This window comes from Oikopleura dioica, chromosome 2 (genome assembly GCF_907165135.1).
Source record: "Oikopleura dioica chromosome 2, OKI2018_I68_1.0, whole genome shotgun sequence".
NCBI lineage: Eukaryota > Metazoa > Chordata > Appendicularia > Copelata > Oikopleuridae > Oikopleura > Oikopleura dioica.
This window is the reverse complement of record NC_137292.1, coordinates 1,756,828-1,773,943: the sequence shown is the minus strand read 5'-3', so window position 1 is coordinate 1,773,943 and position 17,116 is coordinate 1,756,828. Positions and strand designations below refer to the sequence as shown.

Here is a 17,116-nt window from a genome sequence, read left to right as displayed (position 1 = left end):
TTGATATGTCACATGCATGCCATTCTCATAAATTTCGCCAACTTCCGGCTCTAGAATCACAACCGGAAGTGATTTTTGAAAAACTAAAAAGGTCATGATTCTAGATTTTTCTCACTGATTCTAAAGATATATGATACTCTAGGCATTTCAATGGAAAAGGTGGAGAAATAACTTGCACAACCTTAAAAAAAGCGCGTCACGGCTTTTCCCGGGAGATTTTCAAGTCGACCTTGATAGTGATTTTCTTCCGACAAGATTGACGAGTCACGCTAACTTGCCCAAGACGCTAACTTCCCCAGACGCTGACTTCCCCAGACGCTAACTTGCCCAACGTTGTGCATTTCAGCGTTTTGGGGAAGTTAGCGTCTTGGGCAAGTTAGCATCTTAAATGCGTGGGCGATCCGTTGAGCGTTGAATGGCTCTTTCAGCATGTCTTAGTCTGGTAGACAGTTAGTCGTCTCTTAGAATCTAACCTCGACCCTTCCTCGTGAATAGCGGTCATATTTTCAATTTCTTTGGAACAAATTTAATTAAACGTTTTGAAATAATATTTTTGTACTCCGGGAGTACACTTATTTTGACAGTCAATGTCAAAATTTCTGAGCTCATATTATTAAAAATAACATATCTTTGATTATTTCGAAGCGTTAATTTGCACAACCTTGGGGAAGTTAGCGTTTTTGGGAAGTTAGCGTCTGGGGAAGTTAGCGTCTTGGGCAAGTTAGCGTGACTCAAGATTGACGCACAAACTTCCTTTTTTAGATTTTCCAGATTTTGACTTCTTCTGAAGAAAAATGAAGTTTAAAAGTTCCGATCAGAAAAAGTTTTCCTCATTTTGAAAATCGAATACAGTGTAATGAAAATCATGTTTCCAGGAGCTTTATTTGATTCAAACAGAAACAGTATATCCGCTGTAGGAAGAATACGGGTTGATAGAATGACTTTCGGCTCGAAATTCTTCTTGAATTCTAGTGAGAGTTTTTGCCTTCAACACCTTTCTTTTCTTCTTACGATAGCACGTAAGGCTGATTATAATTAAAATAAGTGCTGCGAGAATTCCAGCAGCGATTCCGATTATCGACAGGGTACTCAGCTTAGGCTTCTGAGGTTCTTGAAGTGATTGGCTTTCAGTTGAATTGGACGGACCTCCATTCAGGCTATTTTGATCGATCTGTTCCCAGGTGAGTCCGCCAGATTCAGCTTGAGTTAGCGATGAAGTCATCCACTCTTGAATCTAAAGAAAGAATCATGAAAATATTGTGGAAGAAGGAAGTGTTCTTACATAATCTTTTTCGCCCGGACATCGGCAATTTCCATCTGGAACCAATTCTCCATCAATTGTTGTTGTTCTACCACAGTCTCTTGATGAAAATGATAAATCTGGCGAAAAACGAAATGACAAAGACATCTGAGTTCGGCAATTTTTGTTGACAACCTGAGTCGGGATTGCGAAGAGATGTAATGAAAACCTGACTCAGGTTTTCTTCGCGAATTGTCGAGCCAAAGAAGACGTACCTGTATCTAACTTTCGTTACTTCATCCGAATTGTAGACCACCCTCTCTTGCCATGCTCCCCAGTTCGTCCACTGGCAACAGTTGACCTCATCACTTCCATCCTGGCAGTTCTTTTCTCCATCGCAAATCCTCTCTATCGGCAAGCAGGTGAACCTGTTCGTATTCGCTCCACAAGTATACTGCTGAAAACAGCTTCCGCAACCAACTTCATCTCTTCCATCCAAAGTCTCTTTTTGCCCATTACACTCGCCGGCCAAAAACTCGTACAAGGTCATTTTGTTAATTGAAAACTAACGCGTAAGTTTGGCATCGGAAATTGATCCCGTCCGTGAATAGGCTCCGCTTCATGCGTCGGTGAAGATCCACAATGAAAAGAGATGATTCTCTCATAAACTTCAAAAAGTTAATTCAGTAGTTGGAAATGATTGATCTTACCATTGAAGTTGTAAATCATGAAGGTCTTGCTTCTTTTAGGGTTCAAATACAGTTTCTTGTAATAACTGCGGCATCGATACTGTAAAATCCGATGTCTTGTTATTGAAATCGACCAATAACCGATATTTGAACTTACGATTCCTTGCAATATTGATGTGCTATCCTTTTTAAGAGTTCGCAGATTTGAGCTCAAAGAGATGATTTCAAGAATGCAATTTTTAGCTCCCCTTTTTGTAGTTTTCTTGACGATGCATTTTGCAGAATCGATGACGCTTTCCGATCTCCGCAGAGTTGTTGAAGAAATGGAAGCAAATCGTAAGGATTTCTTGTACGCTTTTGAGTATGGATGGTCGCGAGCACCCACCGTCTACGACTACGACGATCTGTTTTCAACTGTACCGGCTCTTTATTATTGAATAAAATGAATATCGGGAAAGAAGGTCTATGTTGAACCTTCCAACCATAAATTGGAAGTATAAGGGCCTAGATAACGACAATTGTAAAGAAAAACATGTGTTAGAGATTCGCATGAATAGATTGACATAGAAATGATCGAAGTAGAAACTTATGAAAAGTAAAGTTTTAGTATTCGAGTGTTCAAAATGGCGAATAAGAGGGATATTTTTCTTGTTTTTACTGTGGTTTTTCTTCTGCTTGCGTGAGTTTTTATTAATTTTGATTTTGAATTGAGGATTTTTTATCAGGTTGGTGGTTGGAGTTCTTCATGTTCTTCCGGAGAAAACTGTCATCCCCGTCATTGATGATGAGCAGCTGTTGGCAAATGTTTTAATGATATTTCATCGCCCGACCGGGAGACAGTAAGTACCGATAATAATACTTAATTCTAAAAATGAATAAGAAAGAAGCCAAAGCCTCGTATTTTCAGAGTAAAAAAAGAAGTGGGTGCCATGAAAACAGCCTTCAATGTATCAGTAGAAATCAACGGAAAAGGTAAATGTCTAACCTTTATTTTTCTGACCATCCGATTACTTTTTTCAGTCCTCGATGGCCACCTTCAAAGAGGAGTATTCACGTTTTCAGAGGCAAAAAAGGCCTGTGAAGATGATGGAATGTTTCTTCCGAAGAAACCCTTTAGATTTTTGAATTGGGAGGACATTAATTTTGGAAGTTTATCTGGAGACAAAGTGTTTGGTAAAAAAGCTTTCTGGGTTGAAGATGACAACAAAATGTATGAAGAATACGAGGAAGCAAGAAAAATTGACTATCTTGTTACTCTGATGAAGATTAATCAAAACGACACCCATCCTCTCTGTGCATTTTTAAGTAAGTAAAGAAACAAGTAATTAAAGATCTGAAATGCCTTCAATTAAAGCCGCGTAACGGCTTTTTGAAAAACTATCCCGCAGAGCGGCTTTGCTTCGCGGCTCTTCATACAGACTCTTCAGAACCTGACTCAGGTTTTCTACGCAGGTTATCGAGCATAAAACAACATTTATTTTATTTCAAATACATAGCAATTTTATTTTCAGTGGACAACGGTTTCCATTCCAGTTACATTTGCGAAGACAATCCTTTCGATGAATTTGGACGAACGGTTCTAAACCAAGGGCATCCAAATGAGCACAAATGTCCGAAAATGAAGTTGACTTCCTCATTTACTGATAAATACAAATTGCTGGACAATTCTATGCTCAACAAAACCTGGACAATACGAATGAACAATGAGTAAGAAAAAGTGCAAATTTCTTAATCAATTTATTTAATCAGGAGGAATAATGTTGGAGTTCTTCGTATTTTTACCGGTTACAAACAGGATGAATTCAATTCTGTAAACAGTGGACTACCCTGGTGCCGGTAAATTATCATGCAAAATTTTGTGTTGTCAAAGAATTCTAGTGGCCAACCAACTTACATACAAGAAGGGGTCTTCTACCGCGAATTCGACCGAAAAATCATCGCTGCAAGAAGCCACGCTCAAGCAAGTCTCCTGTGCATAAAATGAACTTTGTTTTTTCCGTATAAAAAAACAACTATAAATTACAATCTGTGAAAAAAAAACAATTGCAAAAATGCTCAAAAAGTGGCCAAAATTGCCAATTCTTGAATTGAATTGATTCCCTATTGATTTTCGTCCTTGATTCCCGTTTCTACCACACCCGTCGCTGCCCAACTACCACACCAGAAAAAGCAGCGTACCACACTCTTACCACACCGCGCTGTGAAATTATGACTCATCGGGCGCGCCCTAGCCTCAACATAATTTTTTCCAAGAGTAGGAATTAATTGCACGTTTTTTGGCAACTACAGTCGAGAAATTATAGTAATTCAAAAGAGGACTTCTCCGTCAAACCCTTTTCTCCATCATGGAGGGGAAAAACGACCCACAACTTCCCTGTAAGTCCCAAACTCTGCGCTCTTCTTCCAGCGCCGGAGAAAACTCACTGTAGTAAACTTTTTATTCAGATAACATACTGGCAATTCAAAGATTTCTACAGACAGTTCCAGGGTGTCAGAAAGCAGCAGAGGTAAAAAAGTCGGAGAAAATGGCATAAAAGGGTTCAAAATTGGGTAAAAACACCTCTGAGTGCTTCCAGGGCAATTTTTCTTCTTCCAGCTAAGCCAAGGCGAATGTCCTCCGGAGGAGTCTGAAGAGATTCTTCTCCTCACTTCTCACGCTACCGAAAAGATGGGGTCTTCCGACCAGATTTTTCTGCTTTTTTCGATGATAGACGAGAAATACCACTTTTCAACGATAAATTTTAGAGCTTATTGGAATGCGCGAAGAAAAATGAAGTTATCAAAAAGGTAAAATACCAAAAAATTCAACAAAAATGGCTTCTTTGTGATATTTTTAAAGAAAGTTATTAAGTAGTATACTCGAAAATTACTGTTTACTAATATGTAAGCTTATTTAGTCAAAATTTTATTTAGAAGTTCACTTCTTTAATGATTTTTTAAGGTTCTTCCAAAGAACATCGACTTATTTGGCGAAGAAAGAGAAAATACCTTCGAAAAATTCGTAAGTAAAGCATTACTTGGAATATTCTTGTTGGCGCGCGCCTTCTATGACTCAACAAATCCCATAAAAATTATAAATACAAATTTAAGGCGTCGGAAAACCCACTTGTTGATTTCAAACGATGTTTTCTCCAACATCTTTCGCCGAAACCCGACGGCCTTTCTATCCGGTCCAAGAATCAGTCAATTTCCCTTCCTTCAATTTCCTCCAACGGGTCTATAAAATCCCTTCCAGCGAACTTCCAACGAGCCAACAGCTTTACAAAATTTCGATCTCAACGGAATATCGGCAGACTATTCCCAAGAAAGATTCAGTACAATGATTTGCTATGGGACAACTTTCAGGTTCAAGCGCATATTCTCGGCCATTTGGATCAAGTAAACATCATTACTTTCGACAAGACGGGAAAAAGGATTATTACAGGCTCAGATGAGAGTCTAATAAAGATCTGGAGCTCCATAACCGGCATGTTACTGATGACACTTCGCGGCCATGAGGGAGAAATCAACGACTTACAGGTCCATCCTGATAACACGCTTCTCGCTTCGTGCGATGACAAAAAAGCCATTCGAATTTGGTGCCTCAGAAGTGGCGCTACAGTAACTTGTTTGCTCGGCCAGCACACTGGGCACAATATCACGTCTATCTCCTGGGGTCCGGGGATGTTCTGCGTCACAGATACCTACATCCGCCCTTTGGTATCAACTGGAAACGATGGAACCGTGGTTTTCTGGTCCTACGACGAAAATGACAAGCAATTTATTCTGGAAGCCCCACCCAAGTTCACAGAACGAACAAAGCCTGGAGATCGTGCAGTTCAACAAGCCTGGTCTAAGGGAGGCAGATTCAATGCTGTTGGCTTCTCTGATGGTCGGATTCGCGTGTACATGATTCTCAAACCCGAGAGCCCTCGCGGAGTCGACAAAATCGCCGAACTCGATGTTCATACAAACTGCGTCTCGTCCATCGAATTCAATCAAATGCAAAGTACGACTGTTCCACCAGCGCTGCTCAGTACCTCTTTTGATGGCTTTGCAATCATTTGGAGGCTGAAACATCGCCGCTGGAAGGTGCAAAAGATCGATTGTGTTGGTGAAACGACCGAAACAGATCCGAAAAAGCGGCCAAAAGTCAATGATGGAATCTGGCTGAAGAACGACGAGCTGATCATTGTCGCTCTTGTGAGTGCACAGACAAGTGGAGGCAATGTCATTAAAGTTTTCAGCGCAGCTAACTCAACACTTGTCACAACACTTTCTTATCATTCCCAGACAATTCAGAACCTCAAGGCTCATCCAAAAGAACCTCATATATTCGCATCATCTGGCTGCGACGGTCTCATTCTAGTTTGGGACGTTTCTCGGTCGAAAAAGCTCGCTGAAGTGTACTTTCCATCAACGATAGAGTCCGGAGAGCAGATGTCTATCCACGACATTTGCTGGTCCTCCGACGGGACGAAGATTATTTCCGCCGATTCTCAGGGACACATGAGCATTTCTGGCTTTGGAACTGACTCGAAACTCTCTCAGCTTCCTGAAGAGTTGTTTTTCGAAACAGACTACCATCCTCTCGTGCGTGATCGAGAAGGATTCGTTGTCGATGAGCAAACTGGGCTCACTCCTCACCTGCAGAATCCAGGCATGTACACCAACTCCCAAAACGAGCCCTACCTTGGCAGAGTCAATGATTCTCGAACAAGGCGGCAAATTGCTGAGGAAGAGCTTCAAGGACAAAGAGATGTTCTCGGGGAGCGGATTCGCCAATTAGACCTCGAGCTCACTCAAGCAGAGTTGGTTCAAGCTGAAGAGGCAGGAACACCAATGATCGTTGATGAAAACTCTGTGCATCTTGACATGTCTGTTCTAACATTCGATGTTCAAAGAAGATCGCAAGTTGGCGGAACGAAAAAACCAAGCTGGTGCAATAAAGATTTTTGTGAAGTCCTCGATTTGAAAACCGTCCAAACTCGAGATAAGCTTCAAAAGCAGTTAATAAACGCAGAGGAAAAGTGGTACAGGCGAGAAGGACTTACCGACGACGACGTCATGCAGATTGATGAGATCCATGTGACGGAAAACTCCGAAGCAGGAAACTCTCGGCCAATATCTTCAAGCCAGCGTCGGGCAAATCGTCGAAATCAAAGAAGAAGCAGGGATATTCCAGAGCCTGAGCTACCGCCAGAGTCAGAAGAGGATAACTCCATCGACGGATCGGATGAAGAATTCAACTTGAACTCATCCGCCGAGCAGCGAGAGCAAAACAACCAATCTCGACGAAGAAGAGCTCCGAGAGGATATGTTCCTGTCGATGATGAGCCAGCGGAGGATGATTCTGATGCTCTTGATGACGACGAAGAAGGGTCTACAGACGATGATTCAGAGGAGACAACGCAGGGGAACACATCGTCGGAGTACGTTCCTACTTTGGAAGAGCCGTCAGAAGAGGCGAGTATTTCAAGAAATCGAAGAGCCCGGAGATCTCAAGATCTGCAGGCGCAACAGACCACTTCGACCCGCGGTCAGAGAAAAAAGAAACGAATCATTCAACATCTCGAAAGCGAGGAAGAGGAAGAAGAAGCCCCGATAGCCGATCTAGATAGCTCGATAGAAGAAGAGCAGCCTGGACCGAGCTCACGTCCGACATCCTCCAGGCCGAGGAAAAAGAAGATCGTGTTTTCTGAAGATGAGGACTCGGACAGGGTCGATCCGCTGAAAAAATTGAGCACAAAATATATCAAAAAGAAAAAGAAACGCGAAGCAAAGGGGCGAATTCGATCAGATGAATCCTCGCCGACTGGTCACGCTTCTCCTTATCACTCACTCATCGAATCGCCCGGAAGAGGCCATTTACAATGGATCAGCCAAACTCAACCTCTTCGATGCCCGTTTATACCTCAAGTCGGCGACAAGGTTTACTACATTCCACGCGCACATGAACAGTTTGTCAAAGAACTCGAAAATCAAAAGATTACCTCTCTTCGAAAATTTCACCGTGTTCCGCAACAGATAAAAAACTCCGAAGAATTGATTGGAAAGGACATTTTATGTGTTGTAGAAGAACTAGAAATTGAACTGATGAAGGAGAAGAAATTCAACCCTCCAGCTAGATGGTGCTCTGTCGTTTTAAAATGTATCGATGAGGAAATTGATCTCAAGAAATTCACGGTAAGGGATTTTCTTCTTCTTCATTTCATTATTTCGTTAGATAAAATACGCGCCACTGGAAAACTGCGAAGAGTTTATTATCTACGATAAACTGTACGATGCTTCAAACGAGTCGGAATTCAAAGAAGGGGACGAAGTCTGGGGAATTTTTGAAGAAATTGGCCCCGAAAGTAGGATCCCTCAATGGTTCGCTGGGGAGATACAGTCCGTTCATTTGTTAGCTGGAGAAGAAACACTATTCAATAAGTAAGAATCCCTGTTACAGTCAAAACGCACAATTCCGGAACGCACAATTCCGGAGATTAAGGGGTGAACCAAAAAAATTTTGAATCGCACAATTCCGGAGATGTTCGAGAAAAAATCGAACTTCGGGCATTTTTTAACAGAAATACGTGGAATCTCAGCTTGTGTTTTTGGTTTTTTCATGTTTTTCTGTAAAGAAAATGTCCGTTTTATGAAAACTTTGGCATTTTCAAAGGAGGAAACTTCGAAAACTCGGTTTCAGCCTCGAGGTTCGGCCATAGTGAGCTTGACCCCATAAAAACAGATTTTTTTGAGAGGAGAAAAATTTTTTATCGAAAATCCGCACAATTCCGGAGATTTTCCCATTTTCGCTGAAAAAAAAAGTTCCGGAATTGTGCGTTTTGACTGTATCTAGAGATTTTTACCTTTTTGTTTCTTAGGTTCACGGTAAAATGGCTGTCGGACGATAAAGTCGACGTTCAATCCGTCTGGAATCTTGTTCCTCGGAACTCTGACGAACAGCCGGAAGTAATCCTCTCTCACACAGAGATTAGCGACAAGGAGAGTACCCGCTTGATCAACATCCTAGCGGCAGTAATCTCTAAACAAATTCCAGAAGTTGCGGCTTACAATCACGAAGTCGAGGATGAGTTCCGCGAAGAATACGAACAAACTATCTCGTACCCAACTAATTTGACGAAGATCAAAGACCGTTTGGAGACAAATTTTTACAGGTAACTCGTCACTGTCCGCATAGTTTGTTATACTTCTTTAGAAACAAGGCCGGTCTGCTTTGGGAAATCGCTCTTCTTCACGAGAACTGCGCGCTTTTCAATGGCTCAAATGATGCTGATTCAAACGGGATGTTTTCTATGTCGAAGATTCTTTCTGAAGCTCTTTCCGAAGCCGTGAATGATCGAAAACTGGAACCGAATGATTTCATTGAACGACTTCAGAAGAGAATTGACGAAAATGAGGGGGAATCGGATGAGGAAGAAGAGGGTGAATCTGAGAAAGAGGTAGATTGCCTTTTGGTTTCTGTAAAGACGTTATTAGGGCTCGGATGATGAGGAAGAAGAAGCAGAAGAAACTGACGAAGAAGAAGGCGAGCAAGTCACAAGAATCCTCAGCAATCGCAGCGAAAACAATCGACCTCGTAATTTTCGAAAGATCGACTTTTCTACCGATAGTGAGGAGGAGAATACATCAATTACTCGTCGAACTCGCTTTGGATCGCAAGATCCTCTTCCAGAAAACGAGCTCGAGGAATTCGTAAACGCGGTCAGCCAATCTCAACGCTTCAAACAGCGGTTGATGAAAGAACTCCGAAATTTGCCAGCTAGGGTTCAGAAAGAAAAGCTCCGGGATATCAAGCCAACGGTTTTTGAAACAAGCTCCAGGAGCACAAGAGTGAAGAAAAAACGACACAGGTAGATTCATTCAAGGAAGGGTTAGTTGTTCAAATTTTCTAGGTTCTCGAGTTCTGATGAAGATGCCGAAGACATGTCGAATGACGATTTTGATTACGAAAAAGAGAACCGAAGACGACCAGCTAAAAAGCGACCTCGTCCAATGAAAAAGCAACTTGAGGAGGAGAGTGAAGAAGAGGAAGAACTCGAGGAACAAGTGGACGAAGAAGAAGAGGATGATTCTGATGAAAGAAACGACAGATTCAGCACAGATACTGAGCCTGAAGCTCAGGCGGATGAGGACGATGATGATGAAGTACCGCTGCCAAGTTTTCAAAGAAATAGAAGACAGAGGAAGATCTCTGAAGATTTCAGCGATGAAGCCAGGTAACCAAACATCAGATTAAAAGTATCAGAGATTCCTCATTCTGGACTCAGCATACTGTGTAGAAAACATGAGTAAGGGCCCTACACAGGTTGCCGAGCCCAGTCATCATCTCTTTGTAAATGACATTTGAGTATTACGAGCATTTATAGGGACGGTTACGCAGAGCCAAGTCCTCGTCGCTCTACACGTCGACGATCTTCTCGTTTCTCAGAGAATTCCAACTCAAATTCTCGCCCTTCGCGCCAGAGTGCCCGAAAGAAGAAAAAGCTCTACAATTTCGAAGAGTCGGACGAAGACTTTTCTATGTAATGTTCTCAGGGATACATTTTTAATAATATTTTCTACTGCCAGTTTTTTGCATTTTCAATCATGTTATTGTCTACTTATCATGAAGGATAAAAGATCCGATTTGACGAATGTAATAAAGTTTTAACTCTTTTATCACAAAACAAAAGCTCTTTCTCCTTTCAATAAGCATGATTGTTCTCTCATGTTCTGAATCATCCTTTTTACGAATCGCAGATTTGCTCTTACATGAATTTTATTTACTAGAGATGAGAAAGGAAGGCATCGGTCTACTACTAGCTGGGGTTTTGGCGACTGAATCAAATGTATGCAAACAGAGTCTTGCTGCGGAACATATTGCAATAGGAAAGGCGTGTACTTTTATTTGAGGAAAAGACGGTGAAAATGAAGTTTTGGATGTTCATGTTTCTTTGCACCAATGTCGCGAAGAAGCTTGTTCATCATCGAAATCGGCTTATGTAGGGATTTGTTATTTTGGTTTAAAACCTCCCAGGGTATTCTTGAAATTCCAATATTTGCGGCTAGTCGAAAATGGTGAGAAATGCCTTCGGTTCCATGAATGGTGCTTCTGCTCAAAGCCTAAAGTACCATTGTTAGCTCTTCTCATTTTCTAGGGGCTGATATTAGGGGAAAAACATGAAGTTGTTAATCTTTGGCAGATTTTCGACACTGACCCCAACAAATAACTGGTAAAAAAGTGTTAAAATATGAAGTTTCATCTGAGTTGCTAACTAATTACACTGCACCAAAATTTGTTTTATTTCAGTTTTTATTTCCAAATATACAAATAAATCATTTATTCGCTACTAAATGGATTGTCTACAATCTTTTGACATCTGTCATTATACAATCTACGGTAAATACTCGTATATGACGCCTCGTCAGACTCTCTCTATCAACATGATGTCAAGTGCGGCGGCTCACTTGGCAATCGAGGTCGCTTGGAGAGCCCGGCTTTACCCCATCGAGATGAGTACCCGAGTTTGTGCGACTGTACATGGATAATTGGCAAAGACTTCAGCGGAGACTACGCGACGATCATTCTCAACTTTCTGCACTTTGAAATTGACCATTCTGCGGGTCATTGTCCCGAAGATTATGTCGAAATCTTCTCATCAGGAGGCGACACACGCATAAAAGCGCCATTTTGTGGAGATACTCTTCCTGAAATTATTGAAAGAAGAGGTAAAATAGAAAACATAAGTTGCAATTAATATTTTTAGCTCAATTGCCTGTTATTATAAAATTCAAAAGCGACGAAGCTGTTGAGCATTCTAGCGGATTCAAGCTTGAGTACTCTGTTGTCCCAGATGATTCATCCTCGAGTCCTGTTGAATTTGGGGAAATAAGGACTGAAGATCAACCAGCTCAGGAGAAATCGTCAGCTCCGACTGGTTTGATTATCGGAATTCTTTTGATTGCTATTGTTTTGGTTTCATAAGTTTGTGGGGTTTTGTTGTAATTTGCGGCTAAGAACAATCGGTAATCACCGGCATTTGACTTATTCATAGTTCAAACTATAGACAAGTCTATTCATGAAACCTTAAAAAGTCGGGCTGGTAGCATTCATCGTCTACAAAAAGCGAAAACAAACAAAGGACCGCGGTATGGATGGAATGGAAATCCCAACACTCACACCAACAGAAAACGTTTACGAAGTTCTCGATCAGACAGCTAGGGATGAATCCGTGCTTCTACGAACCGAATCCCAGGTGAGAGAAAAACAGTTGAGCCTGTTCCAAATTATTTGTTGTAGGATAGCATAGCGCAAGAGAAGATAGCGGCGCAGAATTCTACTCGAGCTTTGCCTGATTTGCCCTCGACTTCGAATGAAAATCCTTACTCCGAAAACCCTTGATAAAAAATTCACCTTTCTGTTTTTTTTTTGTTTGTAAATAGCGCGTTTTCATTCAAACTAATCTTCAACAACTTTTCTCTACTGTATTTCGACATACAACTGACCCACATTCAAAAATCAAACTACTCCATCTTACACTCCAAAACTAAAAAAATAAGATCCGAACCAACTTATCCGACTGATACACTTATTAAAATCCTAATAACGACGCTGCTTCTCCCATCTTTTTTTCTTCAGGAAACTCATGGTAGAATATGAGTTGGAAAAAATCGCCTCGTTCTCGCCAGATTGCTTCTCGAAATCGCCTGATGAAAAGACCGTTGTTTTCCTTGATGGATTGACTCTATTCGTATTCCAAAACGGCCAAGGAAAATCAATCAAACTCGAGAAAAAGCCAAAAGATTTCGCGCTCTCAAACGACCTGATTTTCATCCTCTGTCTGTCTGAAATCCAAGTTCTGGACATCAACGATCTCCAAGAAATTTACACCATCAATTTAGCCGAAGAAAACGAGCTCTTTTCCAGCATCAGTGTTTCCAGCAACCAACTTATTTTAAAGAACGAATATTTTGTCGATATCCGAAGTTTTCAAGGAGAATCGAAGCTTCGAATAAATTGCTCAAGCTCAAACACCGACATATTCTTATTCGATCAAGATGTGGTTGCTCTCGTAGAAGAAACCAACTTCACTGTTTCGGTCACTCTTCGTCATTTGAAGCAAGTTCATCAGGCCTCTTTCGATGGAAGAATCAAACAGGTCTTCCAGGATCAAACGTCTTCTTCTCTGCTCATTCTTTTTGATCATGGAGGGCTTTTTCAAATCGACTGCCGCCCGTTGACCCCACTTCAAAAATTTGAAATCCCCTTCAAGGCCAGTTCAACACCACCGATTGAAAATATGCAGTTTTCTGAGACCACCAATTTAGTCATTTTTCAGGTACTTTTTCTCCTTCCTTATTATTCTTCAAAGCGGTTTTTAGCACAAGGAATCAATAAGCATTCTATCACTCGATACCTTCCAAAGCTTCTGCATCCCCCAGCGTCTTCCGCGGATCATTCTTTTCTCTGGAAACTTGATTCTGACAGACAAGTCTCTCCACGACCTCGTCCAAATCGAAAGTCGTGTTTGCGTCACTTTCACGCACTCTCTTCAACGAGGCTCCCCTCTTACAAAGCTTCAAAAAGTCGAAAAGACATCGACCCCTGTCGATCCCAAAAAAGTTCTGTTTCATCCAAAGAAAGTTTCAAGCTCAAACTACGGTCTTATCCAGCCGAAACGCAAGATGTTCCAGCCACAGTTGCACAAAAAGCCGATAGTTGCGCCGATAAAGCTTAGAAAATCCACAAGTGCCGGAGCAACAAAGAATAATAGAATTTCGGAGGCAAATTTTCAGACTCCGATGGGTCATCAAATCGCATCAGGGCGACTTCAGCCGCTCAAAACGCCGCCAACGAGAATGAAACGTAGCCCAGGCGGAGGTCATCTTTTATCAGAAGGAAGTTCAGTCTACAAGACAAAAGTTCCTCAAATCCAATCGCTAGAAGAACTTAAATCCATCGCGAATGTCGACGAAGCTATCACTGACTTTTCTTTTACAAAAGAGACCCTGTGCGTTTCTTCTTTGTCCTCAATCAGCCTTTTTACCAAAACTGATGGCACTCGGCCCAGGTCAAGCATAGAAACAGCTGGAAGCCATCTTTGCCCGTTTGGGGGTGATGATCGGAGTTTTTGTGCCTCGACTGGGAATGAGCTTAAATTCATCAGATTCCAGTTTGGACAGAAGACTGTTTTGGACAGATTTGGAACCGGAGGTGGAAAAGTACTTCAAAGGTTCGTTTCTTTTACTCTACGTTGGTTTAAATAAAGTCAATTATTGAACTTATTTTTATTTATTCTACGTGTTTTAGCCATTGCTTCTCAAAATTTCACGACATAACCGCACTTTCAAAACTCTCAGGCGGCGATGGTTTAATAGTTGCTGGCTCAGATGGATCGCTCAATATCTACGACCTTCCAGCGGGAAATATATGCGCCCAAATGCCTTCTTTTAAATTTCACTGGCTTGAGTCTATTGATGAGCATACATTTGTTGGACAAGGCCATGGGAAGTTGTGCTGTCAGTTGTTCGATATTCGTTGTTTTCAGCGACCACAGGAATGTTTTACAACAATTTTTAGAAAGGAATAGCTACTGTGTAAAAGGTTATAAAACAGAAACAAGCGAACATTCCCTGCCGGACCAGTTGCGATCAAAACTCGCGGCTCTATCTCTGCGGGAGGCGATTACTTATCAGTCGCCAGCGATGATGTTCTTTCAGTCTTTGACTTGGGCGATAGCCGTCCAATTTGGGAAAGATCCCTTCCATCAACCGCCATTGTATCATCTTTTGCCGCGCGGTCAAATCAGTTAACTGCCATCGATATTGATAGAAATATTTTTTTATTTGAATAAAGCACTTTAGTTTTTTAGAAAAAAGATCTGTTAATTGAAAGGGAGAGTTAAAGGTTATCTCTCACATCTCTTTCATTAAAAATTCTCTTCCTTCGTTTGTTCAGGATGCAAATTGTATCAAAGTTGAAAAAAGACAGGCTAACTGCATTTATTTTAATTGCTAACCGACTTTTTCTTGTAGCTGAATTATAAATCTCAGCTTTATAAAGCGCGTCCCTGGCAATCGACCGTATTTAGTGTCTTTGAATAAAATGCGATTTCCCTTTTTAATTTTTCTTATAAATCTTGAACTCATAGAATCTCAGTATTCTTGGGGACAAGTTTTGAGACAACCCCAACCTCTAGAGAACCAACAATCGTAAGAGAAACTAATTCACTCACAGATTTAAGTCTTCAATAGTGATCCTGTCAGTAAATATCTCAACATGGAGCTACTAAAACAGTACATTCGAAGTCACCTGAATATTAACTTTCACGCCGCCCCGGAAAATATGCTAAGCGCTGCAGACCTAGAATATGTAGAACCAGAGAAGTCTGGTTCCAAAGCGAAGTCTCTATACTGTACAGTAGCTGTCACGCTGCTTTTGCATTTCAGAACTGATTTTTAAAGATACTTTATTTTGAATAGAACAGAGTAAATTGAGATAAATTCATTTTCACCTTGGTCGTAATAATTTGTAATAAATTACTGAAGCAGGGGTTACCTTGGCACCTGAGGCCTTTTTGGCAAGAGATTTTGGAAAAAAAGGGTTGGAAAAGTTTCAGTTGACAAGCGCTTATATAATGTCGTTGCGTAAGGGTAAGAGAGTAACTTTGAAAACCTATTGGTACTAGAATTGTTTTACTTTCCAGATTCTTGCTTCTTTTTAGAAGCAGCAAGAGACTTGAGTTCCTTTTCATACGCTAGTCGTTCTTTACGAGATTGCTCAAGTTTCTCCCTCAGCTCTTTTTCTTCTCTCTCTAATTCGCTTATTTCGGTCTTCAATCTGTGGTTACTCTCGTCCTTTATCTTGAGCGTCTTCTTTTGGATTCTTTTCGTTTCATTCATCTGAATAAAAATTGATTTTCAAAAAGGAGAAAAGTCGATTTTTACCTGGTGCAGTTTTTCATAATTATCAACAATTTTGATCGTCCTCGCAATTTCCAAATAAACATAGCTCGTGTAGAATCTGTCGAATTCGGCCAGCTTCTCCTGAGCACAAACGTGATACATGTCAATCAAGTCAAACATGATTTTTGTAGGGGCGATCTCGAAAAGGGAGAAAATCAATTGAAAACGCTCGTTATCACAGTTTTCAAAAGTGCTGCTACCTGGTAAGAAGCAACGCTGCCCCCCTCATTTGGGCTCTCGAAATCGTTTATGGGCAGCACGCTTGAGGCCATTGCAAGTAGATTTAAGAGGTTGCAGGCGATGTTAATGCGCTAATAGCTAATAGTAGAAGCAAAAATAGACCCGAAGGCGCAGTGGTCTTTACAGCTTGTCATTGCCTTGAAGAGTGTTCGTCGTTGAGCCAACCAAACTTGACCGTTAGAAGTGTTAAATTGGAAAAGGTTAATAAGTACGAATGTAAAGTCTAAATCGTTGACCGCATCTTTACTTTTAGCCTCAGTCAACTTGAGATCAATGATTTCCGATGAAAAAGTATACGGTATACCTTAGAACTATCATCTTACGCAACAAACTTTTATTTCGAAGCGTTTTTTATCGATTTCTGTGTTAATATTTTGCAACTAATTGCATCTTATGTCGACGTTTATTGATGATGTCAAAAAATAATCGGATAATTTCTGACAGACTTCGAAATGCCCCAATTTACAACTTTGTCCCCAGTAACCCATGCATATGGCTTCCTTTGCTAATCTTCATCAGCGTGCCTCTCACGCCAGCGTCACCTATCACCTGGTTCGCATCTATCATACCACGTGCTGACAAAGAACATTGCATCTACTGAAAGGAAAATAGTTGCCCTTGAGAAGAAGTCTTGGAAACTGTTCACTTTAAGTAATACAACTTCAATTAAAACTAAGCAATAATGTTTGTTCTGGTAGCTTTAGTCAGTGCTTTTCCCTTTTTGATGTAGTCTTGCCTTTTTCTCTGTATAGGTTAGACTATTCTGCAAGGAAATAACACAACGCAACTTCAGGCAACTCTAGAGTTGAATGAAGGTTAAAAAGGGTAAAAGTTAGTTTTGGTTTATTGTCCACAAAAGTATCTCTGAGTGGTTAAGAATGAGAGTGTAAGAGGGTTTATATAGGCTTTACTTTAGCTTCGTATTCAGCTGGAACAGGTGATGGTCAGTAAGAACAGCTCGGATCGAAAAGAAGAGGTTCACAACGAGTTGTAGCAGTTCACAACGAGTTGTAGT

The 17,116-nt window shown here is 41.0% G+C and overlaps 3 protein-coding genes and 1 long non-coding RNA gene across 4 annotated transcripts; 2 read left to right on the top strand and 2 right to left on the bottom strand.

Moving 5' to 3' along the window:
* Positions 1–876: 876 nt before the first annotated feature.
* Positions 877–1,790, bottom strand: LOC145699450 (uncharacterized). Its single transcript, XM_081776722.1, has 3 exons — positions 1,516–1,790; positions 1,283–1,361; positions 877–1,234 (listed from the first exon to the last, which is right to left on the bottom strand). Exons 1-3 carry the CDS (start codon positions 1,788–1,790, stop codon positions 890–892), a joined length of 699 nt encoding a protein of 232 aa, XP_081632848.1. The 3' UTR covers positions 877–889.
* A 2,371-nt stretch (positions 1,791–4,161) lies between these two features.
* On the top strand, positions 4,162–10,576 carry LOC145699667 (bromodomain and WD repeat-containing protein 3-like). The gene is made up of 11 exons (XM_081776936.1): positions 4,162–4,305; positions 4,375–4,436; positions 4,675–4,716; positions 4,871–4,930; positions 5,020–8,094; positions 8,135–8,340; positions 8,778–9,071; positions 9,113–9,356; positions 9,394–9,767; positions 9,810–10,133; positions 10,284–10,576. The coding sequence occupies exons 1-11, from the start codon at positions 4,275–4,277 to the stop codon at positions 10,441–10,443; spliced, it is 4,872 nt and encodes a 1,623-aa protein (XP_081633062.1). The 5' UTR covers positions 4,162–4,274; the 3' UTR covers positions 10,444–10,576.
* A 1,393-nt stretch (positions 10,577–11,969) lies between these two features.
* On the top strand, positions 11,970–12,504 carry LOC145699677 (uncharacterized). Its single transcript, XR_014134060.1, has 2 exons — positions 11,970–12,152; positions 12,197–12,504. It is a non-coding gene; the product is annotated as an uncharacterized LOC145699677 (long non-coding RNA).
* A 2,933-nt stretch (positions 12,505–15,437) lies between these two features.
* Positions 15,438–16,044, bottom strand: LOC145699675 (uncharacterized). The gene is made up of 2 exons (XM_081776948.1): positions 15,844–16,044; positions 15,438–15,798 (listed from the first exon to the last, which is right to left on the bottom strand). Exons 1-2 carry the CDS (start codon positions 15,979–15,981, stop codon positions 15,592–15,594), a joined length of 345 nt encoding a protein of 114 aa, XP_081633074.1. The 5' UTR covers positions 15,982–16,044; the 3' UTR covers positions 15,438–15,591.
* Between the last annotated feature and the right edge of the window lie 1,072 nt (positions 16,045–17,116).

Bases quoted from the DNA above. Each gene is read 5' to 3' on its own strand.
- LOC145699450 (XM_081776722.1), bottom strand. From the start codon at position 1,790: ATGACCTTGTACGAGTTTTTGGCCGGCGAGTGTAATGGGCAAAAAGAG. The intron at 1,362-1,515 runs GTACGTCTTCTT...ATTTTCATCAAG, and splicing joins GTAACGAAAGTTAGATACAG to AGACTGTGGTAGAACAACAA. The intron at 1,235-1,282 runs GTAAGAACACTT...TTCTTTCTTTAG, and splicing joins GTCCGGGCGAAAAAGATTAT to ATTCAAGAGTGGATGACTTC.
- LOC145699675 (XM_081776948.1), bottom strand. From the start codon at position 15,981: ATGTTTGACTTGATTGACATGTATCACGTTTGTGCTCAGGAGAAGCTG. The intron at 15,799-15,843 runs GTAAAAATCGAC...ATTTTTATTCAG, and splicing joins ATTATGAAAAACTGCACCAG to ATGAATGAAACGAAAAGAAT.
- LOC145699667 (XM_081776936.1), top strand. From the start codon at position 4,275: ATGGAGGGGAAAAACGACCCACAACTTCCCT. The intron at 4,437-4,674 runs GTAAAAAAGTCG...GATAAATTTTAG, and splicing joins GGTGTCAGAAAGCAGCAGAG to AGCTTATTGGAATGCGCGAA. The intron at 9,072-9,112 runs GTAACTCGTCAC...ATACTTCTTTAG, and splicing joins TTGGAGACAAATTTTTACAG to AAACAAGGCCGGTCTGCTTT.